Source organism: Nematostella vectensis, chromosome 2 (assembly GCF_932526225.1).
Source record: "Nematostella vectensis chromosome 2, jaNemVect1.1, whole genome shotgun sequence".
Taxonomy (NCBI): domain Eukaryota; kingdom Metazoa; phylum Cnidaria; class Anthozoa; order Actiniaria; family Edwardsiidae; genus Nematostella; species Nematostella vectensis.
This window is the reverse complement of record NC_064035.1, coordinates 1,926,275-1,950,391: the sequence shown is the minus strand read 5'-3', so window position 1 is coordinate 1,950,391 and position 24,117 is coordinate 1,926,275. Positions and strand designations below refer to the sequence as shown.

At 40.4% G+C, this 24,117-nt stretch overlaps 1 protein-coding gene and 1 long non-coding RNA gene across 3 annotated transcripts in view; one reads left to right on the top strand and one right to left on the bottom strand.

The window, feature by feature from the left end:
* Positions 1 to 18,213, top strand: part of LOC5501878 (vacuolar protein sorting-associated protein 8 homolog) — a 65,958-nt gene extending 47,745 nt beyond the window's left edge. For both annotated transcript variants that reach the window (XM_048724379.1, XM_048724380.1), the window contains 22 exons: positions 563 to 608; positions 1,380 to 1,453; positions 1,726 to 1,760; positions 2,238 to 2,316; positions 2,390 to 2,479; positions 3,956 to 4,012; positions 5,198 to 5,280; positions 5,365 to 5,449; positions 5,799 to 5,897; positions 6,660 to 6,749; positions 7,712 to 7,761; positions 7,921 to 8,065; positions 8,577 to 8,666; positions 8,917 to 8,977; positions 9,252 to 9,349; positions 9,508 to 9,586; positions 9,713 to 9,795; positions 15,338 to 15,418; positions 15,669 to 15,838; positions 16,166 to 16,325; positions 16,973 to 17,053; positions 17,358 to 18,213. In XM_048724379.1, coding sequence (XP_048580336.1) covers positions 563 to 608; positions 1,380 to 1,453; positions 1,726 to 1,760; positions 2,238 to 2,316; positions 2,390 to 2,479; positions 3,956 to 4,012; positions 5,198 to 5,280; positions 5,365 to 5,449; positions 5,799 to 5,897; positions 6,660 to 6,749; positions 7,712 to 7,761; positions 7,921 to 8,065; positions 8,577 to 8,666; positions 8,917 to 8,977; positions 9,252 to 9,349; positions 9,508 to 9,586; positions 9,713 to 9,795; positions 15,338 to 15,418; positions 15,669 to 15,838; positions 16,166 to 16,325; positions 16,973 to 17,053; positions 17,358 to 17,507 — 1,986 coding nt within the window. In that variant the 3' untranslated portion in view covers positions 17,508 to 18,213. The remainder of the gene's footprint in view (positions 1 to 562; positions 609 to 1,379; positions 1,454 to 1,725; positions 1,761 to 2,237; positions 2,317 to 2,389; positions 2,480 to 3,955; positions 4,013 to 5,197; positions 5,281 to 5,364; positions 5,450 to 5,798; positions 5,898 to 6,659; positions 6,750 to 7,711; positions 7,762 to 7,920; positions 8,066 to 8,576; positions 8,667 to 8,916; positions 8,978 to 9,251; positions 9,350 to 9,507; positions 9,587 to 9,712; positions 9,796 to 15,337; positions 15,419 to 15,668; positions 15,839 to 16,165; positions 16,326 to 16,972; positions 17,054 to 17,357) is intronic.
* Positions 18,214 to 18,733: 520 nt separating this feature from the next.
* LOC116611524 lies at positions 18,734 to 22,351 on the bottom strand. Its single transcript, XR_004293529.2, has 2 exons — positions 21,933 to 22,351; positions 18,734 to 19,026 (listed from the first exon to the last, which is right to left on the bottom strand). It is a non-coding gene; the product is annotated as an uncharacterized LOC116611524 (long non-coding RNA).
* Positions 22,352 to 24,117: the final 1,766 nt, after the last annotated feature.

Below are 24,117 nucleotides of genomic sequence, written 5' to 3'. Positions count from 1 at the left end.
TTGTAGAGATTCCACAAGATATAGTCACACAAGTGAAGTCACAGGTAACATTATTTCCTAGGGGGGAGGGGGGGCTAGCCACCCCCTTTTGTAGAGATTCCACAAGATATAGTCACACAAGTGAAGTCACAGGTAACATTATTTCCTGGGGGGGGGGGGGGGGGGCAAGCCACCCCCTTTTGTAGAGATTCCACAAGATATAGTCACACAAGTGAAGTCACAGGTAACATTATTTCCTGGGGGGGGGACAAGCCACCCCCTTTTGTAGAGATTCCACAAGATATAGTCACACAAGTGAAGTCACAGGTAACATTATTTCCTGGGGGGGGGGCTAGCCACCCCCTTTTGTAGAGATTCCACAGATATAGTCACACAAGCAAGGTCAAAGTTGACCTTAAAAAAGACAAACCTTTATGGATAGTCGGCATATCACTGTCTATATGATATAAACAGATTGATAGTTTTTAGTTTGGGTAACATTCAAGTTACCGAGGGTTCGAGTTACTTTATTTAAGTTGTTTGAGCATGCAACACGAAAACAAATTCTTTATCATTTTTCTAGGTTTTTAACTGTGTGACAGCTGCCAACACACGCGATGCTTTTGAAAGTAAGTCCTGGCTTACTTGCACCCACCTTTGTTGTTTTGTTTTAGCTGGTAAGGTAGGAAGAGACTTTTTGGATACAGAAAGGACTTCCAGTACAAATTGTCAGTCTATAAATTACTTAAACAAATACTGTGTTTAAAGAAAATCCCATCTTTTCAAGTTGCACTGCACTAATCCCATCGATGGGACCTAAAAGAAGCACTAAGGATGCAATAACCGTCTTGCAGTGGCCTCCCTTGATGAGAGTGCTCATTTACAATACACATAAGTGGCCTTGCAGTACGCATAATGCCCACACAGAGTCCATCTATATACATAATTCGCACACAGGGTAGGAGGCTTGGTTTGTTATGTCATCACGACCAGCATTACTAGTGGAAGATGTTACCAGACACATGTTATGTCATCACGACCAGCATTACTAGTGGAAGATGTTACCAGACACATTTTATGTCATCACGACCAGCATTACTAGTGGAAGATGTTACCAGACACATTTTATGTCATCACGACCAGCATTACTAGTGGAAGATGTTACCAGACACATGTTATGTCATCACGACCAGCATTACTAGTGGAAGATGTTACCAGACACATGTTATGTCATCACGACCAGCATTACTAGTGGAAGATGTTACCAGACACATGTTATGTCATCACGACCAGCATTACTAAGTGGAAGATGTTACCAGACACATGTTATGTCATCACGACCAGCATTACTAGTGGAAGATGTTACCAGACACATGTTGCTAATGTTTCTTGTGTTTCAGCTGAAAGCCCCTACCCCTATGTGCGCACGCTGCTCCAGTTTAATACTCAAGAGTTTCTGAACGTCCTTTCCATGGTAAGTGTGAAAAATTATAGGAAGTTTTCACACTTTACTTACTCATATTGTATGTAGTGTAGTGAACTAAATCCACTTGATGTGCTTAAAACGACAATTTCCACTGTTCAAAATAAAACCATTACAACAGCACCAGAGTCAGTGACTTCAAAAGGGCCAACTAACCTGTCTCTGTATTTTTTTTCAGTAAAAAGACCTTAATGCCCCACATTTTCTGCATTTTGTCATTTTGTTGTAGAGAACATATGCTTAATACCTGCTTTCATCTACAGGCATTTGAGGAAAATGAATTTGACCAAGACTTCAGGTACCGCTCCTCTGTCATCTTCTCTTGTTCCAACTATAAAACCAGTTCATACATAAAAAATTTTGACATACTTTACATAGCCTCTGGTACCCAGGGTATCTGAAGTGCTGAATATAAATTTCGACCAAATGTCTATCCTGGTACTTCTATTAAATTTTGATTTGTCTAATAGGTACTTCTATTGGGTAGGTACAGTACTTCAATTTGGCACTTCAGAAGTACCCACTGTATAGTAACAGTGCAAAAACCAAAAGTGTAGTCAGCATTTAAGTGTTTTCCCACCTTTGAGGAACTTTGGAATTAAACTGATTTAATTCACTGAATACAAAGTCATCACATGAGAACAGTTTTTGTCTAATGCAAGGGGAATGTTGCAGTTGTTATTTGGCCAAACTATGATCAATGTTAGCTGATTGTAATATGTGAAATCTGACCCTCATTGTAGTGTGTTACATGACTTCTTATTATGTCTTCCAGGCGACCAAGTGGAGTGGCAGGACGTCAGTACGTAGTGAACATTCTTCTAGAAGTAATGGTTCAGGGAACTGGCTTTTCGGTGAGTCTTTCACAAGAATATATTCTTTATTTGATAGCCCCTTGGAAGTATTCGCTTATTTTTTTTCTTTCAGCCCAAGCAAGTGGGGAGCTTGTTCACATTCCTTGCACGTCAGTTGGCGAAGCATGATTCTTTCCAAGTAGACAAAATACTTTTTGAACAGGTACCATTCAATAACACCACAAATGTTAACATAGCTAAAGTTGATGATTATTTTTTTTAATAATGACTTCTTCTATTGGATAATTCCAGAAAATATCCGTACCCCCACAAAAGGAGGCCTTGTATTTTTTACCACCCATATGCTTCTGGAAAATCCAAAATGCTCAGCCCTCCCCCTCCCCCCCCCCCCCCCCTGCCCTCCGGAAATCTTTTTTTTTTATAATTTAAAATCGAACGAGCTACAAACTAAAACTTGTTTTATTTTTAACAATGCAAGCTTGCCCGAAAGCAAGACGGCCTACGGCTGCTACATTAAACAAACAAACCGTGGCTATGCAGGCTAACCCTTATTTTGAGCCCTGACATGAGAGATTGATAGACATTGCTTCAGTCTTATTAATAGTATATATTTCGTTTCTAAACCAGTCTAGTCATATGTTATGGCAAAGACACATAGAGATTTAAACAGCAATCTATGCAGTCTTCGCAGTTAAGCTTTTCTTTTTGAATAACAAAACATTGGCGCCTTACGTGCCGCCAATCCCACAGGAGAAGACAATATATGTAGGTATCCCAATCAAGATAAAAATAGTCCCAGGCATTGCTTCCCATCCACTCTTTCCAAGGATACGGTTTAATTGTTGAAGCTTTCGTAAACAAATCAGAGATAAAAACAAGAAAGATTCCAAACCACTTTATTACCCTTGGATGCTAATTAGTTTCTTCCTGCGACTTCAAACTAGTAAGTTCAAGACTCTGTAAGATGCATATTGCGTTCCGATTTCCATCTCAACCTCCCACACCCCAGGAGTTCTATGCTTTGCAACCTCCCCGTGCTTTCGGAATTCCAAAACTGCCAAACCCCCTACTTTCGGAATTCCAAAACTGCCAAACCCCCTACTTTCGGAATTCCAAAACTGCCAAACCCCCTACTTTCGGAATTCCAAAATTGCCAAACCCCCTACTTTCGGAATTCCAAAACTGCCAAACCCCCTACTTTCGGAATTCCAAAACTGCCAAACCCCCGTGCTTTCTTGCCAAACCCCCGTACTTTCGGAATTCCAAAACTGCCAAACCCCCTACTTTCGGAATTCCAAAACTGCCAAACCCCCTACTTTCGGAATTCCAAAATTGCCAAACCCCCTACTTTCGGAATTCCAAAACTGCCAAACCCCCTACTTTCGGAATTCCAAAACTGCCAAACCCCCGTGCTTTCTTGCCAAACCCCCGTACTTTCGGAATTCCAAAACTGCCAAACCCCCTACTTTCGGAATTCCAAAACTGCCAAACCCCCTACTTTCGGAATTCCAAAACTGCCAAACCCCCGTGCTTTCGGAATTCCAAAATGCCGCCCATTATTCGGGTACTGATATTTTCTGGAGTTACCCATTGCAGCATCAGCATTGTTATACCATCATCTTCATAACTTTACCAGCATAATGGTTTCGTCATCATGCTACACATGCTTTTCTGTCAGGTTCTTGAGTATCTGGCTAATCCAGATGATGACTCACGTCATGAAGAGAGACAGCAGGTACTTGACGGATCATGTAATGTATGTGGCAGGTTTTGTGATGCATGTGACAGGTCTTGTAATGTATGTGGCAGGTCATGTATTGTACGTGACAGGTCTTGTAATGTATGTGACAGGTCTTGTAATGTATGTGGCAGGTCTTGTAATGTACGTGACAGGTCTTGTGATGTACGTGACAGGTCTTGTGATGTACGTGACAGGTCTTGTAATGTACGTGACAGGTCTTGTGATGTACGTGACAGGTCTTGTAATGTACGTGACAGGTCTTGTGATGTACATGACAGGTCTTGTAATGTACGTGGCAGGTCTTGTAATGTATGTGGCAGGTCTTGTAATGTATGTGACAGGTCTTGTAATGTACGTGACAGGTCTTGTAATGTACGTGACAGGTCTTGTAATGTATGTGACAGGTCTTGTGATGTATGTGATAGGTCTTGTAATGTACATGGCAGGTCTTGTAATGTACGTGACAGGTCTTGTAATGTACGTGACAGGTCTTGTAATGTATGTGGCAGGTTTTGTGATGCATGTGACAGGTCTTGTAATATATGTGACAGGTGTTGTGATGTATGTGACAGGTCTTGTAATGTACATGGCAGGTCTTGTAATGTACGTGACAGGTCTTGTAATGTATGTGGCAGGTTTCGTGATGCATGTGACAGGTCTTGTAATGTATGTGACAGGTCTTGTAATGTACATGGCAGGTCTTGTAATGTATGTGACAGGTCTTGTAATGTACGTGACAGGTCTTGTAATGTATGTGGCAGGTTTTGTGATGCATGTGACAGGTCTTGTAATGTACGTGACAGGTCTTGTAATGTACGTGACAGGTCTTGTAATGTATGTGACAAGTCTTGTGATGTATGTGACAGGTCTTGTAATGTACATGGCAGGTCTTGTAATGTACGTGACAGGTCTTGTAATGTACGTGACAGGTCTTGTAATGTATGTGGCAGGTTTTGTGATGCATGTGACAGGTCTTGTAATATATGTGACAGGTCTTGTAATATATGTGACAGGTCTTGTAATGTATGTGGCAGGTTTTGTGATGCATGTGACAGGTCTTGTAATGTATGTGACAGGTCTTGTAATATATGTGACAGGTCTTGTAATATATGTGACAGGTCTTGTGATGTACATGGCAGGCCTTGTATCTATATCTTTTGTATCTTGTTCTCTCTTTAGGCATTGCTGGAACTTCTTGCTGCTGGTGGTCTTAACCATTTCGATGATGAGCGGATCCTTGTCTTGGCTGAAAATGCAAAATTGTAAGTTATTACATTGAGACCCATTGGTTTGTGCCTTATGAAATCAAAAAAGTTCTTAATAAGACTTTGTGGTTTTAATTAAAGCTATCGTGTGTGTGAGTTGCTGTATGAAAAGACAAGACAATTCCCCAAGATCTTGTCATGTTACTTGAGGGATCCAGCTCGCAGGGTATGTATGTACACCTATTTCAAAATACGCCGGCAATTAGCGATTCCCAATAACGGTCCAGTATAAAAAAAATCATGGTACTTGTCTGAGTGCAGGAAAATATGGATAACTTATTGAATTCTAAATATTAAAAATTGTCAAAACCAATCACAGTTATTGGTCTTAGAACTACAATTTACTAGTAGGCCTCGTTAATAGATGTAAAAATTTTCCAACACAAATAAATGATTGAATTTAACCCCTCTTGTTAACAGTCTCTAGCTGTCATTGATACTAAATCACCAAGGAAAAGTTGGCTGTACTGGGCTTATGTGCTAGAGGTTCTAACCATGTTAATATGTGTCTGTAGGAACAAGCGTTTTTGTATATCCATACAGCAATGACAGATGATGCCTACACTGATCTGGAGCGAGAAGAAGTCAAAGCAGCTGCTCTTGATGCTTTACAGGTCATTATTGAATGTCTACATGTGGAACGGTCGTCTTAGTGGACCGTTCCTCCTTTTAACTTGCCTTACCAATTTACTTAGTCATATTCAGTCCTAACACATATGATGTCCATCAATCACGAGATTTCAGAACACATATGATCATAGTTGATCATCACTTCTGGCCACATTTGTAACACATTTATAAGAACATTGCTCATTGAATATTGCATTGCTTACGTCGGAGAATAAATTACTGTGAGAAGCCTTGGGCATTTTAAAGGAAACCCGACTGGGAAAGGATCACATTCTTACTCCATAAAAGTCATATCAAATGAAATTCCTTTGCTCTAGTAAGCAAACTGTCATCATATTAACACCTTTACCATGAAAATGCCTTCTTTTAGTGGAGAAAGAGATACTGAAATGTGAGCAAAATAGACTGCTGTGCACACCTGTATGTTTGAAAATTAAACTTTATTGAACATTGCAGCCAGGACTCATCTTCACTTTGACAACCTCTTGACATCAAGATTCTCTTTTTAGCTATATTGGAATTGCAAATGAGAAAATCAACTTTGACAATTCATTTGTCAGCTTCTACAAGCAATAATTCAACAGTTCTTCAGTTACCATGAAATAGTTTCTCTCGTCTTATCCAATGGAATCTAATGTAATCTTTGGAATCATGATTTGTGACGCAGACAACAAAACTTACATAAACCATATCACCACAACATGGAAGGCTCATTATAATTCTGACATACTATTATTCCTTCTCAGGAATTGGTCAGTGTTAGCTGCACTATGTCTGCCAACCTCATCATCTTCGACTTCCCAGATACCCTAGTGACCGTGGTGGCACGCCTTGAGGTAAGAGGATTAGTCAAATACATCACTCAACGTGGACCACCTCAGGTATGCCAGGTACACCAAGTCTCAAGTGTCTTGTTATATCTCATAGACCAATCCATCAGTCTCACGTGACATGTTATATCTCGTAGACCAATCCATCAGTCTCAAGTGACTTGTTATATCTCATAGACCAATCCATCAGTCTCACGTGACATGTTATATCTCATAGACCAATCCATCAGTCTCACGTGACATGTTATATCTCATGGACCAATCCAACAGTCTCACGTGACAATATCTCATAGACCAATCCATCAGTCTCACCTGACATGTTATATCTCATAGACCAATCCATCAGTCTCATGTGACATGTTATATCTCATAGACCAATCCATCAGTCTAACGTGACATGTTATATCTCATAGACTAATCCATCAGTCTCAGGTGACTTGTTATATCTCATAGACCAATCCATCAGTCTCACGTGACATGTTATATCTCATAGACCAATTCATCAGTCTCACGTGACATGTTATATCTCATAGACCAATCCAACAGTCTCACGTGACATGTTATATCTCATATACACCAATCCATCAGTCTCACGTGACATGTTATATCTCATATACACCAATCCATCAGTCTCACGTGACATGTTATATCTCATAGACCAATCCATCAGTCTCAAGTGACTTGATATATAGACCAATCCATCTGTCTCACGTGACATGTTATATCTCATAGACCAATCCATCAGTCTCATGTGACATGTTATATCTCGTAGACTAACCCATCAGTCTCACGTGACTTGTTATATCTCATAGACCAATCCATCAGTCTCACGTGACATGTTATATCTCATAGACCAATCCATCAGTCTTATGTGAGATGTTATATCTCATAGACCAATCCATCAGTCTCACGTGACTTGTTATATCTCATAGACTAATCCATCAGTCTCATCTTTTTATATCTCATAGACCAATCCATCCGTGCAATATGAATTTCTCAAGGGAGTGTTTGATGGCAGGTAAATACAGCGCAACTCTTTTTTTCATTGAAGTGTAAAAGCAAATCTCAAACATAATATTACATAGCATTATATCCAATTCACTATACATGATTTTGTTTGTTCTTGCTCTAAACTTTATGTCTAATGTTCTACTTTTTTATGCCTTATTTGGCCTAGAACCCTGATGTCTAAGCCAGAGTTTTCACCAGATGCAAACATCCATGAGCGGTACATTGAGCTGATGTGTAACTACGAGACTGATGAGATAGTATACAACTATTTGCGCACGGCAGACAACTATCGTATAGAAGAAACATTGTCGGTGAGTTTTCTAACTTTACGGTATTTTTTTTTTAAAACACCCTACACAAGGTATTTGTTGTGGTTTCACTGCTGGTGTTGATTTTTCCTTTGATAAGTTAGTTTTTATTCAGGCACTTGATCGGTTCATTGGATTAAGATTGGTTTATTGTATGGAGATTGAAGATCAGGGGTGGCAGAGTGGTCCCATAAGTGGGGGGAGGGGGCAAAAGCTGGGGGGAGGGGTGTGTAGTGGTTTCAGGGGAAGGGGTGGGTGGTGGATTCAGGGAGGAGGGGTGGTTGGTGGTTTCAAATTCTTAAGCGCTATTTATAAACATTGGGGATAATGCACGGGATACACGAGATTTTAAACTGTTCAACAAGTTTGTTGTCGGTTGCATATATTAGTGCTCACACAATTTGAATCCCAGTAAGGAAATGTTTATTGTTTTGTGATGAACTGAATGTACAGAGCTATGGCTGAAAAAGAGGGTAGGGAATTGTTGGATGAAGCTATATTGTTTTTGCTGTAGATGGTCCGTGGGCGCGGTCTGACGTATGCTACTGCTTATCTGCTGGAGAAAGCGGGAGACGTGCAGGGGGCCTTCCAGTTACTGCTAGAGGTATGCTAGTACCTGTGCTATACTCCCTCCCTCTCCCTCCCCTTTACCGATTCATGTTAATGGCAGATGCTCATATCAAATTCCCTCTCTAGCCCCCTTTCCCTATATGCCAATGTTTATTCTGTACCCCGTGCATGTATGTATGCAATCAAAGAAATGTGTTATTAAATGGTGCAGGTATTTCATGTGACAGGAATACTAAATACTGTTATACTGTGTTTCAACTTAGAAATCATCTTGTTTTTTTCAGAAACTCAAGGAAAAGGTGATGAAAAATGTTGAAGCTTTCGAAAAAAGCCGAAGTTTTAATGGTTAGAACTAACTTAAAGCTGGTGATCATTATTACATGTTAATCCCATAATTATCACGTGTTGTACTGTGCTGTGACAGAAGTGCATATGTATAAGAATGCTTGTGATCTTTATCTTGTGTAAATCCTGTTATTTTGGTGATTATTGTGTAACATCACAAGCTGTTGTTTGTAACACAGTGTACATGTATAAGAGTGTATGTGATCATTATCTGTGTGAGAGTGTATGTGATCGGTATCACGTGTTAATCACAAGTTGTATTGTGTCATTACAGAAGTGCGCATATGTAGCACAGAACTGTGGTCTGTGATGGTTGTGATCACTCAGTTGTGTCAGAGGAACTCAGCGCGAATGGACGAGTCGGATCGAGAGGTATTGTGCTTTTATCACAAACAAATTTACATATTACATATACAATATATGGATAGTAAGGAACAAGAAAGACAAGGTTAGAACGCAGAAACACACTTTTATTTCTCTTTCTCTTTTCTTCGATTGATAAAAACACACAACTTGTTGACATTGCGCAGGCACTGTGGTTTCCGCTGCTCGAGACTGTCATGGCCCCTCAGAGGAAGTGGAAAGACACATCCAGCGAGGAGTTCAAAGGTAAACCTGACACCTCAGACACAAAACGTGAATGAGTTGTCTTAGAAAGTAAAACCCTACAGACACAAAGCGTTGATTACTTGTTTTGAAGAAGACATGAATGAGTCATCTTGCCATTACTTGCAGCATTCAAAGATCTTACACGGCATGTCATGAATGGCATGATGGGATACATAGCCCTCCCAGCAATCCTCCAGAAGATAATGCAGGTATGTCTATGTATATCATATTGACAAAGAGTATTCAATTAAATATTTCCCCAGATGGTATAGATTTTCATCTCTGAAGTATATAAAGCTTGACTATATTTGTATTTGAGACGCACCCTAGAAGATCATATCCATTGGAGAGGAGGCATAATACATTATCACCCATTCCTCCTGACTTTTTTCTTGAGGACCCTTTCTAGCGAGGGAGAGTCAGAATAGCACAATAGTTTTCCCCATCCCCAGACAAGTGTTTTAGCTATGACTACAGCTTCCATAGAAGTAACTGAGAGACCATCCCCAGGCAAATGTTTTTAGCTATGACTACATCTTCTATAGAAGAACAGTAACTGAGAGACCATCCCCAGACACGTGTTTTTAGCTATGACTACAGCTTCTATAGAAGAACAGTAACTGAGAGACCATCCCCAGGCAAATGTTTTTAGCTATGACTACATCTTCTATAGAAGAACAGTAACTGAGAGACCATCCCCAGACACGTGTTTTTAGCTATGACTACAGCTTCTATAAAAGAACAGTAACTGAGAGACCATCCCCAGACACGTGTTTTTAGCTATGACTACAGCTTCTATAGAAGAACAGTAACTGAGAGACCATCCCCAGACACGTGTTTTTAGCTATGACTACATCTTCTATTAAAGTAACTGAGAGACCATCCCCAGACACGTGTTTTTAGCTATGACTACATCTTCTATTAAGGTAACTGAGAGACCATCCCCAGACAAGTGTTTTTAGCTATGACTACAGCTTCTATAGAAGAACAGTAACTGAGAGACCATCCCCAGACACGTGTTTTTAGCTATGACTACATCTTCTATAGAAGAACAGTAACTGAGAGACCATCCCCAGACAAGTGTTTTTAGCTATGACTACATCTTCTATAGAAGAACAGTAACTGAGAGACCATCCCCAGACACGTGTTTTTAGCTATGACTACATCTTCTATTAAAGTAACTGAGAGACCATCCCCAGACAAGTGTTTTTAGCTATGACTACAGCTTCTATAGAAGAACAGTAACTGAGAGACCATCCCCAGACACGTGTTTTTAGCTGACTACAGCTTCTATAGAAGAACAGTAACTGAGAGACCATCCCCAAACACATGTTTTTAGCTATGACTACAGCTTCTATAGAAGAACAGTAACTGAGAGACCATCCCCAGACACGTGTTTTTAGCTGACTACAGCTTCTATAGAAGAACAGTAACTGAGAGACCATCCCCAGACACGTGTTTTTAGCTATGACTACATCTTCTATTAAAGTAACTGAGAGACCATCCCCAGACACGTGTTTTTAGCTATGACTACATCTTCTATTAAAGTAACTGAGAGACCATCCCCAGACAGGGTGTTTTTAGCTATGACTACAGCTTCTATAGAAGAACAGTAACTGAGAGACCATCCCCAGACACGTGTTTTTAGCTATGACTACATCTTCTATAGAAGAACAGTAACTGAGAGACCATCCCCAGACACGTGTTTTTAGCTATGACTACAGCTTCTATAGAAGAACAGTAACTGAGAGACCATCCCCAGACACGTGTTTTTAGCTATGACTACATCTTCTATTAAAGTAACTGAGAGACCATCCCCAGACACGTGTTTTTAGCTATGACTACATCTTCTATTAAGGTAACTGAGAGACCATCCCCAGACAAGTGTTTTTAGCTATGACTACAGCTTCTATAGAAGAACAGTAACTGAGAGACCATCCCCAGACACGTGTTTTTAGCTATGACTACATCTTCTATAGAAGAACAGTAACTGAGAGACCATCCCCAGACAAGTGTTTTTAGCTATGACTACATCTTCTATAGAAGAACAGTAACTGAGAGACCATCCCCAGACACGTGTTTTTAGCTATGACTACATCTTCTATTAAAGTAACTGAGAGACCATCCCCAGACAAGTGTTTTTAGCTATGACTACAGCTTCTATAGAAGAACAGTAACTGAGAGACCATCCCCAGACACGTGTTTTTAGCTGACTACAGCTTCTATAGAAGAACAGTAACTGAGAGACCATCCCCAAACACATGTTTTTAGCTATGACTACAGCTTCTATAGAAGAACAGTAACTGAGAGACCATCCCCAGACACGTGTTTTTAGCTGACTACAGCTTCTATAGAAGAACAGTAACTGAGAGACCATCCCCAGACACGTGTTTTTAGCTATGACTACATCTTCTATTAAAGTAACTGAGAGACCATCCCCAGACACGTGTTTTTAGCTATGACTACATCTTCTATTAAAGTAACTGAGAGACCATCCCCAGACAGGGTGTTTTTAGCTATGACTACAGCTTCTATAGAAGAACAGTAACTGAGAGACCATCCCCAGACACGTGTTTTTAGCTATGACTACATCTTCTATAGAAGAACAGTAACTGAGAGACCATCCCCAGACAAGTGTTTTTAGCTATGACTACATCTTCTATAGAAGAACAGTAACTGAGAGACCATCCCCAGACACGTGTTTTTAGCTATGACTACATCTTCTATTAAAGTAACTGAGAGACCATCCCCAGACAAGTGTTTTTAGCTATGACTACAGCTTCTATAGAAGAACAGTAACTGAGAGACCATCCCCAGACACGTGTTTTTAGCTATGACTACATCTTCTATTAAAGTAACTGAGAGACCATCCCCAGACACGTGTTTTTAGCTATGACTACATCTTCTATTAAAGTAACTGAGAGACCATCCCCAGACAAGTGTTTTTAGCTATGACTACAGCTTCTATAGAAGAACAGTAACTGAGAGACCATCCCCAGACACGTGTTTTTAGCTGACTACAGCTTCTATAGAAGAACAGTAACTGAGAGACCATCCCCAAACACATGTTTTTAGCTATGACTACAGCTTCTATAGAAGAACAGTAACTGAGAGACCATCCCCAGACACGTGTTTTTAGCTGACTACAGCTTCTATAGAAGAACAGTAACTGAGAGACCATCCCCAGACACGTGTTTTTAGCTGACTACAGCTTCTATAGAAGAACAGTAACTGAGAGACCATCCCCAGACAAGTGTTTTTAGCTATGACTACAGCTTCTATAGAAGAACAGCAACTAAGAGACCATCCCCAGACACGTGTTTTTAGCTGACTACAGCTTCTATAGAAGAACAGTAACTGAGAGACCATCCCCAGACACGTGTTTTTAGCTGACTACAGCTTCTATAGAAGAACAGTAACTGAGAGACCATCCCCAGACAAGTGTTTTTAGCTATGACTACAGCTTCTATAGAAGAACAGTAACTGAGAGACCATCCCCAAACACATGTTTTTAGCTATGACTACAGCTTCTATAGAAGAACAGTAACTGAGAGACCATCCCCAGACACGTGTTTTTAGCTGACTACAGCTTCTATAGAAGAACAGTAACTGAGAGACCATCCCCAGACACGTGTTTTTAGCTATGACTACAGCTTCTATAGAAGAACAGCAACTAAGAGACCATCCCCAGACACGTGTTTTTAGCTATGACTACAGCTTCTATAGAAGAACAGTAACTGAGAGACCATCCCCAGACAAGTGTTTTTAGCTATGACTACAGCTTCTATAGAAGAACAGTAACTGAGATACCATCCCCAGACACATGTTTTTAGCTATGACTACAGCTTCTATAGAAGAACAGTAACTGAGAGACCATCCCCAGACACGTGTTTTCAGCTGACTACATCTTCTATAGAAGAACAGTAACTGAGAGACCATCCCCAGACACGTGTTTTTAGCTATGACTACAGCTTCTATAGAAGAACAGTAACTGAGAGACCATCCCCAGACACGTGTTTTTAGCTGACTACAGCTTCTATAGAAGAACAGTAACTGAGAGACCATCCCCAGACACGTGTTTTTAGCTGACTACAGTTTCTATAGAAGAACAGTAACTGAGAGACCATCCCCAGACACGTGTTTTTAGCTGACTACAGCTTCTATAGAAGAACAGTAACTGAGAGACCATCCCCAGACACGTGTTTTTAGCTATGACTACAGCTTCTATAGAAGAACAGTAACTGAGAGACCATCCCCAGACAAGTGTTTTTAGCTATGACTACAGCTTCTATAGAAGAACAGTAACTGAGAGACCATCCCCAGACAAGTGTTTTTAGCTATGACTACAGCTTCTATAGAAGAACAGTAACTGAGAGACCATCCCAAGGCAAATGTTTTTAGCTATGACTACCGCTTCTATAGAAGAACAGTAACTGAGAGACCATCCCCAGACAAGTGTTTTTAGCTATGACTACAGCTTCTATAGAAGAACAGTAACTGAGAGACCATCCCCAGACACGTGTTTTTAGCTATGACTACAGCTTCTATAGAAGAACAGTAACTGAGAGACCATCCCCAGACACGTGTTTTTAGCTGACTACATCTTCTATAGAAGAACAGTAACTGAGAGACCATCCCCAGACACGTGTTTTTAGCTATGACTACAGCTTCTATAGAAGAACAGTAACTGAGAGACCATCCCCAGACACGTGTTTTTAGCTGACTACAGCTTCTATAGAAGAACAGTAACTGAGAGACCATCCCCAGACACGTGTTTTTAGCTGACTACATCTTCTATTAAAGTAACTGAGAGACCATCCCCAGACACGTGTTTTTAGCTGACTACATCTTCTATAGAAGAACAGTAACTGAGAGACCATCCCCAGACACGTGTTTTTAGCTGACTACAGCTTCTATAGAAGAACAGTAACTGAGAGACCATCCCCAGACACGTGTTTTTAGCTATGACTACATCTTCTATTAAAGTAACTGAGAGACCATCCCCAGACAAGTGTTTTTAGCTATGACTACAGCTTCTATAGAAGAACAGTAACTGAGAGACCATCCCCAGACACGTGTTTTTAGCTGACTACAGCTTCTATAGAAGAACAGTAACTGAGAGAATATCCCCAGACAAGTGTTTTTAGCTATGACTACATCTTCTATAAAAGTAACTAAGAGACCATCCCCAGACAAGTGTTTTTAGCTATGACTACAGCTTCTATAGAAGAACAGTAACTGCGAGACCATCCCCAGACAAGTGTTTTTAGCTATGACTACAGCTTCTATAGAAGAACAGTAACTGAGAGACCATCCCCAGACACATGTTTTTAGCTATGACTACAGCTTCTATAGAAGAACAGTAACTGAGAGACCATCCCCAGACAAGTGTTTTTAGCTATGACTACAGCTTCTATAGAAGTAACTGAGAGACCATCCCCAGACAAGTGTTTTTAGCTATGACTACAGCTTCTATAGAAGTAACTGAGAGACCATCCCCAGACAAGTGTTTTTAGCTATGACTACAGCTTCTATAGAAGTAACTGAGAGACCATCCCCAAACACATGTTTTTAGCTATGACTACAGCTTCTATAGAAGAACAGTAACTGAGAGACCATCCCCAAACACATGTTTTTAGCTGACTACCGCTTCTATAGAAGAACAGTAACTGAGAGACCATCCCCAGACACGTGTTTTTAGCTATGACTACAGCTTCTATAGAAGTAACTGAGAGAATGTGTCTTGTGTAGGACCCTACGTATAGCACAAGGAAGTTTGGTGAAATTAAGGAGCTCATTCTGGGGATGTTAAATACCTACAACTATGAGTCGGTGAGTAGTTTTTTTTTCACCAAGTGGGCGGTGTTCTAACCTTGTGTTTACAGTTCATAACAAAATCCTCTGTAGATCCTGTAGCAGTTGAAACGTGTTTATATAGTCATTGGTAAAATATTATTTTGCATTTATAGGCTAACCCTTCTATGCTACTTTTAGCAAAACTAAATTTGTTTGAATGAAATTATTTGCCCCATTTTATGTCGGTCTTCATTTCTGTAACTTGATGTATTCACTTATTGGCCAGACATTGTTGAAAACCACCAATCAACTTCTAGCCAAGGATCTGCACTCGTCTATGAGCGCCCTTAGATCCAATCGTAACCGAGGCCTTGCCCCAGTCTCCACTGTGTGCGGCATGTGTCACCACAGCTCCAGCAGCGATGCCAGGAAGACAGGAAAAGTAGCCATACTAAGGTAAGCACTGATCTCGTGCAAACAGAGCATTTAACATGACTAAGGAACAGTAGCCATACTAAGGTAAGCACTGATCTCGCACAAACAGGGCAATTTACATGACTAAGGATAAGTAGCCATACTAAGGTAAGCACTGATCTCGTGTAAACAGGGCAATAAACATGACTAAGAAAAAGTAGCCATACTAAGGTAAGCACTGATCTTGTGCAAACAGGGCAATTAACACGACTCATATGTGCCCTAGGTGTAGTCATATGTTACATATACCCTGCCCTCAGTGGCTCATATTGTGTTTTATGCATGTCTTCCTGATTCACTTTGTTCTAGGTGTGGCCATATGTTCCACACTGAATGTCTAACCGGAACAAGTGATGTCACCACGACAGTGATCTGTCCATTTTGTCAACATAGCAACCAGTCTAGTAGGAAGAGTGCACCTTCAAGATTTAACAGACACGGTGGTGCTAGTGGTGATATGGGGTCAAGGGTAAGGATGTCGCTAGTGGTGATATAGGATCAAGGGTAAGGATGTCGCTAGTGGTTATATGGGGTCAAGGGTGAGGATGTTGCTAGTGGTTATATGGGGTTAAGGGTGAGGATGTCGCTAGTGGTTATATGGGGTCAAGGGTGAGGATGTTGCTAGTGGTTATATGGGGTCAAGGGTGAGGATGTTGCTAGTGGTGATATGGGGTCAGGGGTAAGGATGTCGCTAGTGGTTATATGGGGTCAAGGGTGAGGATGTTGCTAGTGGTTATATGGGGTCAAGGCTGAGGATGTTGCTAGTGGTGATATGGGGTCAAGGGTGAGGATGTTGCTAGTGGTTATATGGGGTCAAGGGTAAGGATGTCGCTAGTGGTGATATGGGGTCAAGGGTAAGGATGTCGCTAGTGGAGATATGGGGTCAAGGGTGAGGATGTCGCTAGTGGTTATATGGGGTCAAGGGTGAGGATATCACTAGTGGTGATAGGGGGTCAAGGGTAAGGGTGTCGCTAGTGGTGATATGGGGTCAAGGGTAAGGATGTCGCTAATGGTTATATGGTGTCAAGGGTGAGGATGTCGCTTGTGCTAACATTCCTGACCTCTCAATGTTGCTGCTGTTTACCACCATTTTTTGGTTGTTGACTTTGCTTCTAGCCTGACAAATCTCAAGGTCTCTCAAGTCAGCAGTTCGAGAACATCTCACGCTTCAGGAGACTCAACAAAACGCCTTCTCGGGTAAGTGCAAATACAAAAAATGTGTAATCTTTTGTTGTTTAAACAGCATGCCTAATGGAAGTGATAATTGTTGGAACCAACATACAGTCGTTGAAGGCTATTAGATCATATCTCAAGGCACTCAATAATAGCAACTTCCAGGAGGAACTATAACTGTGTATACCAAGAGTTATATTACTTTTGTTTACACCAAAAATGTTGCACAAAAAAATCCAGGAACGATAATAAAAGCCCTCCATATATAATTATTGGATGCTGGCTGCCTTTTTTGTGCTCCTTGATCTAGACTTGAATTTTTTTTCAGCTGGCAATTCTGTCTGAGCTCTCTCGATCAAGAGACGATGGTGCCATAACTTTGAACTATGGATCAAGATCACAATATTCTCGCAGTATTTTCCAGGATGAGAACTTCAAGTTACAGTTGGCTCCTCCCCCAATACCTAAAGAAAGATAGTCCTACTCCCAAAAAAGGATCACATTGTCTACCATGGGGAATAGTGACAAACCACAAAACCCTGAACATTCAAAGGGAATAAAGACATCTTTGTTTTCCTCACTACACACAAGAAATCTTTGAGATGAAGAACCAAAATTGAGGGGTAATAATCATTGTATAATGAGAATAATATTAGTCTTTACCCTTGAAGAAGAGTTTGTATTTGAAAATCACAAGATAAACCAGGGTTTTATTATGTTTCAGAGTAGGCAGTGGCGCTTGATAAGTAGGGGGTGGAATTTATTTGCTCAAATAACACTTAAATCAACTTTTTTTTTTATTGCTCAGTGAAAAATAGCTGGCAGTTTAGCCTCCCTTGCAGGCGTTTTAGGCAGCGAGCGACGCCTACTGGCAGTTCTGCCTGCCACTGGGGCCTAGTAAAACCCTTATTTAATATATGTGTTCATAAATCTTCTGGTGTGTACTAGGTTTGTGACAATTTAAAAATCTGAAAATAAATATTTTATTAGGAAAGACGCTGGAAAACAAAAAAACAATCTCAGAATGTACTAAACCTTCCTTGCTATTGATCTGAGGATATTTTAATGTAAAAAGAGCCCTGTTTACTTTAACAAGCTTACTCATGACAATGACCATTATTTTGTAAGGTAACACCAAAGAATTGTTAAAAAAAATAAAACAGGCAGCTCTGAGGTATGCCAATGAAAAAAAATCTGCAATTTTCTTAAAAAAGGGAGAATATAAAATTTGTGAGCCTAAATGCCCTTTCCCTTCTGAATAGCAATGACCTCTCGCTCACTTCTCCCTACCAGTACCTCGTCTGCTTACTAGTGAGTTAATTTACTGTTCCTGGGGTTTGCCTGGGCTCACTCCTCCCTACCAGTACCAGTCACATACACCACAGGATCCCCATGGTAATGCCATGTAAACATACACCACAGGACCCCCATGGTAACACCATGTAAACATACACCACAGGTTCCCCATGGTAATGCCCTGTGAACATACACCAGACCCCCATGGCAATGCCCTGTGAACATACACCACAGAACCCCCATGGTAATGTCATGTAAACAGACCACAGGACCCCCATGGTAAAGCCATGGGGGTCCTGCCATGGTAATGCCATGTAAACATACACCACAAGACCCCCATGGTAATGCCATGTAAACATAAACCACAGGATCCCCATGGTAATGCCCTGTAGTAATCCAACAGCAGTGTTTTCACCAAATGAACAATATTTATTCACTCTTTACATTACAGATTAGAAAAAGACTTGTATTATATTGAACATTTATACAAGCTATTACAAAGCAAATGGTTGCATACAAGTCACAAGTCTTCAGTTAGTTATTCAAGTTATCCTTCTGCACATTAGAAGAGTTCTTATGCTTGAGATGGGGATCCTTCAGTGCTCTTGAGAAGGCTTTGGTCTTGTTAGCATCATCCAAATTCCAGGACCAAGCAGGCCAATGGCTATAAACACAAAAGCCCCCAACTGGTGTGCAGGAGTCTATTAGACAAAAAATTCAATTACTCAAGGGTGTTAGGACATTTCTCTGAGGGCTGTTGCTAGGAAACTTTAAGACGTTATAAACCGCCAAACATTTGTTAAATGGAATGAATATAGGCATAGAATCATTGATTATGAATCCCTAAATTTTGATGACATCATCAGGCGGTGAAATTATATAATCTTACCTGCCGAAGTATCTGCGATGATAAATGTAGCTTTATAACATTATAGGGTGCCTACAAAGTAATGCGTTTTCTATTCTTCCAAATAATAAAATTTTCGCACAATGTTATTTTTTATTTTAATTTCTTAAATTCTCAAAATATCGGAAATTGATACATAGTTTTACAGAGGGAAATTAGGTAAACATTCTCTGCCTAAAGAAATCATGGAGCATCCATTCTTTGCAAAGATTATAGAGTAAGAAATGCAAACCGAAAGTAGTATCATCTACGCATGCAAAATTGAATAATGTGATAAAGCCTGGTTACTAATACAATTGTTGTGATATATATACATATATATATTTTCTAAATATCGACTTTTCTTCCGTGTTTGAACTGAAATAAGCATTGTTATAACTCTTTTTTTTTGCTGGAGCGACTCTAACGACCCATGCTTTCATGAAAACAATACCACTACAGCAATGCTAGCAACCCTATGTATTCATGAAAACAATATCACTACAGCAATGCTAGCAACCCAATGTATTCATGTAAACAATATCACTACAGCAATGCTAGCAACCCTATGTATTCATGTAAACAATACCACTACAGCAATGCTAGCAACCCTATGTATTCATGTAAACAATACCACTACAGCAATGCTAGCAACCCAATGTATTCATGTAAACAATATCACTACAGCAATGCTAGCAACCCTATGTATTCATGTAAACAATACCACTACAGCAATGCTAGCAACCCTATGTATTCATGTAAACAATACACCTACAGAATTGCTAGCAACGCTATGTAATCATGAAAGCAATACCACTACAGCAATGCTAGCAACCCTATGTATTCATGAAAGCAATACTACTACAGCAATGCTAGCAACCCAATTTTTTTTTTAAACAATATCCACTACAGCAATGCTAGCAACCCTATGCATTTATGTAAACATTACCACTACAGCAATGCTAGCAACCCTATGTATTCATGAAAACATTACCACTACAGCAATGCTAGCAACCCTATGTATTCATGAAAACATTACCACTACAGCAATGCTAGCAACCCTATGCATTTATGTAAACATTACCACTACAGCAATGCTAGCAACCCAATGTTTTTTTTTAAAAACAATATCCACTACAGCAATGCTAGCAACGCTATGTAGTCATGAAAACATTACCACTACAGCAATGCTAGCAACCCTATGTATTCATGAAAACATTACCACTACATCAATGCTAGCATCCCAATGTGTTTTTTTAAACAATATCCACTACAGCAATGCTAGCAATCATATGTATTCATGAAAACATTACTACTACAGCAATGCTAGCAACCCAATGTTTTTTTTAAACAATATCCACTACAGCAATGCTAGCAACCCTATGTGTTCATGAAAACATTACCACTACAGCAATGCTAGCAACCCTATGCATTCATGTAAACATTACCACTACAGCAATGCTAGCAACCCAATGTATTCATGTAAACAATACCACTACAGCAATGCTAGCAACCATATGTATTCATAAAAACAATACCACTACAGCAATGCTAGCAACCCTATGCATTCATGTAAACAATACCACTGCAGCAATGCTAGCAACCATATGTATTCATAAAAACAATACCACTACAGCTGAATCTGGATTTCAATATGCTTTATGGTGCATTGAGAAAAAAAGAAATTGCATCATAAAATTGAGGTGATTAGATAGAGGATGCCCTTCATTTCTATACATACTTTGGGATAGCTTGAGTTGAGATACCATTAGCATGTATTATTGGGCAATCAAACAATTCAATGTAAATTTGTCTTATCAGAATTTCATGATACATGAATTTTGAATTGCTTGTCACAAGACGAATGAGTTTGAAACTAAAATCGAACATCGGAGTGGTGCTTATTCAGGGGAGGCTAATATTCAATTTTTTCCCCTTACAGTACTGTAGGCAAGGAGATTATTCAAGGGAGGTGTTTATTTGTGCAATTAGTGATTTTCCTAAGAGTCAATTCCGTTTTGAACAGAGAAATTGAGGTGCGGATACCTTACTACTGTACGTTAACTAACTGTACAACTATTTCTAAAACTCGCGTCTAAAGGTACAGTAATAAGAGCAGCAAAGTTTGAAAGCAATGTTGTTTGTTATACTACTGGCAAACCAACTTTTGTCACAGCAAAGGATAGACCGATTCCTGCTGATGGTCCGCCATCTACTTTCTGCGTGACAATGATGTGTGACTTTCGTTCAGTGTGACTTTCGTTCAGCCAATCACAAACGCTAATGCAACTGCTTGTGTATTTCTAACGTCACTTTGCTGCAAGACAAGTTTGGTTGTTGTAGAAATACGGGCAGCATCTCCGAGTTTTGCTGCAAAAAGTAGAACCATCTTCTACTTTCTGTAGCAAACTATTTTAACTTGCAAAAAAAAAAAAATTAAAAAAACTTCACTTACGAACTTTTTTCGGAGCAATGCTGCCATAAAAGTTGTGATTTTGCTGCTCGTATTACCGTACCTAAACAAGATGGCTTGGCAAAGCCAAGAGTAACTTTCACTATGTACACTAGTATGTAATCAAAATAACAAAAGTGTGTGAAAAAGACCAATTTCCAAGGTTATTGTCGTTTTAGGTTAAAATATTTCTGACAAGTAGGCCATATAATCACAAGGAGAGTGAGGAGGAAAGTGACTGCTGACTCATGGCCAGTTTGTGTTCTCACCATATCCTTGCCTCCTTCGCCGATCTGCTCTGGCATACGTCCTGTCGTCATAGTCCGTCTGAAAATACCTCTCCTTGCAATGTTCAATGCTTGGTTAAACATCTTGATTTACTTCAGGTGTGCAGCAGAACTAGAATGAAGTTAAATTAGGTAAAAACTAGACGTGTGTGTCACCGCACGTTTGTTTCTTTGCCAAGATGGAGGACTTTCACCAGCTTGGACCCAGTCCTTCACCGGCGCAGACCCAGTCCCTGCAAACGGTACACACAGCTAGCCTCGGCTCCTCCTGTCTGTCTGTTATGTCTGATAAATTTCGCGGACCTTCTAATTTTCAGCTGAGACTGGACCGTCCTTATTCACCGAGCATTTTAAGGCAGAAAATGATCTTTTTGAATTTAAAAATTTCAGTGTTTGAAAAAATGATACGAAGATCAATAACGATGGTATTTATGGTTGTTATATTTTGAATATGAATATACAATATGATTCTGTATTTTAGAACGTAGAACACTGACAAAACACGCGTGGCTGTGACACCCATTTATTACTTAATGTTTCTGTATCGTGCCCCCCCCCCCCCCCAATATTTCGAGGTCTGCTACGGCTATGGAACACCTGCAGGTTTTGTCATTTGATTTACAAGGGGCACCGTAAACTATATTCGAATTGAAAGAGCAAGTTCATGGTTCTGACCATCTTTGGTCAATAGAACGTCCTTGATGAGTGTTTATCACTTCACGGCCACTCTAACGCAAAATGTTGAGTCCAAAATTATGCCTATGAGCATAGATAGTTATAACGATACTAATTTTCTCATGAGGTTACAACGAAAAACAACAATTAATTAAAAAAACGCAGACGTTTTCAACGCAAAAAGTTGTTTGTTCGCTAATATCAAAGTACCTCTCGGGAGCATGGTCGCTATAATCGATAGAGTCTTTCGTTCAATCTTTTCTCCTTTTTAGTTGCGGATCTAGGGGGTTGAACCCCCCCCCCCCCTCCCTTTGTTGGGCTGCCAGAAAGCCATATGTAACAAAAAAATTACCCCCTCCCCCCTGCATCACTGAGCCAGCCCCCCCCCCCCCCCCTTTAGCGAAAAGCTAGATCAGCCCAGCAAATGACAGAGAAAAGAGGCCTCTGCTAGCAGGGAAGTTAACGTTGAAACTAGGCTAAAAAAGGAGTCTCCCTTCCTTTTTTGAATTATCGTTTCTATTTCGCTACCTCAACTATTGCTACTAACTAATAAATAACAATGAACATTCAAATAACGGGTATTGTGATGGGTTAAAGTACCTTCTAACCAACTCCCTGCTTCTACTAACATGCATTAATGCTGATCATACAATTTCTGGCAGCGAAGCCGAACGTTTTGCACGCTCTGTAGTAGTAGGGTTTTGGCGCAGCTGGCGCAACTTTTTGATCTCCCCAAATTTCATTCCAGGATGGCGCAAAAGTCTCCGCGCACCTCCGCCAAGCCTCGCGACCTGCGCATGCGCGAGTTTGCCAGAGATCTCTTGCACGACCAAGCCCACCTGTCAATCACTTTGTCACGTGATAGCCAAGCCCACCTGTCAATCACTTTGTAAAAAACCTGTCAATCATTTTGTCGAAAACCTGTCAATCACTTTGTCAAGAACCTGTCAATCACTTTGTAAAAAACCTATCAATCACTTTGTCAAAAACCTGTCAATCACTTTGTCACGTGATAGCCAAGCCCACCTGTCAATCACTTTGTCACGTGTCGCACCTAGGAGGAGCTCGGGAGGCTATTCTGGTCTAAAGACGAATGGGGTCATAGATAAAATGACATTAAAGACGGAGGTGAAGATTAAAAACGATGCGGCTACAGCCGGCGGTTGTCCGGTGCTGGAGGTGAATGTGAGTAACACTGCGGATGCGGGGCCTGAACACTGCTGTTGTGACGCTGATTACTATGAAGACTCAGAATACGGAAGCTTCGACCCCGTTGGGTTTGTGGCCGGAGCGGCGACAATTGTCCTCGGTGTTTTAGCAATGTTAGTCTCCATGCCACGGTATGGTGAAAAAAGATGGGTGAGATACTAGTCCACAGATGTGGTGTGGAGACTTTAGACCCCACCTAGGGGGAGCTCGAGGGGATAGCCTCTCAGCTTCACATCTGAAAAGCCTTTGAAAAGTGGTTTAAAGACATGAACAGTTTAATAAA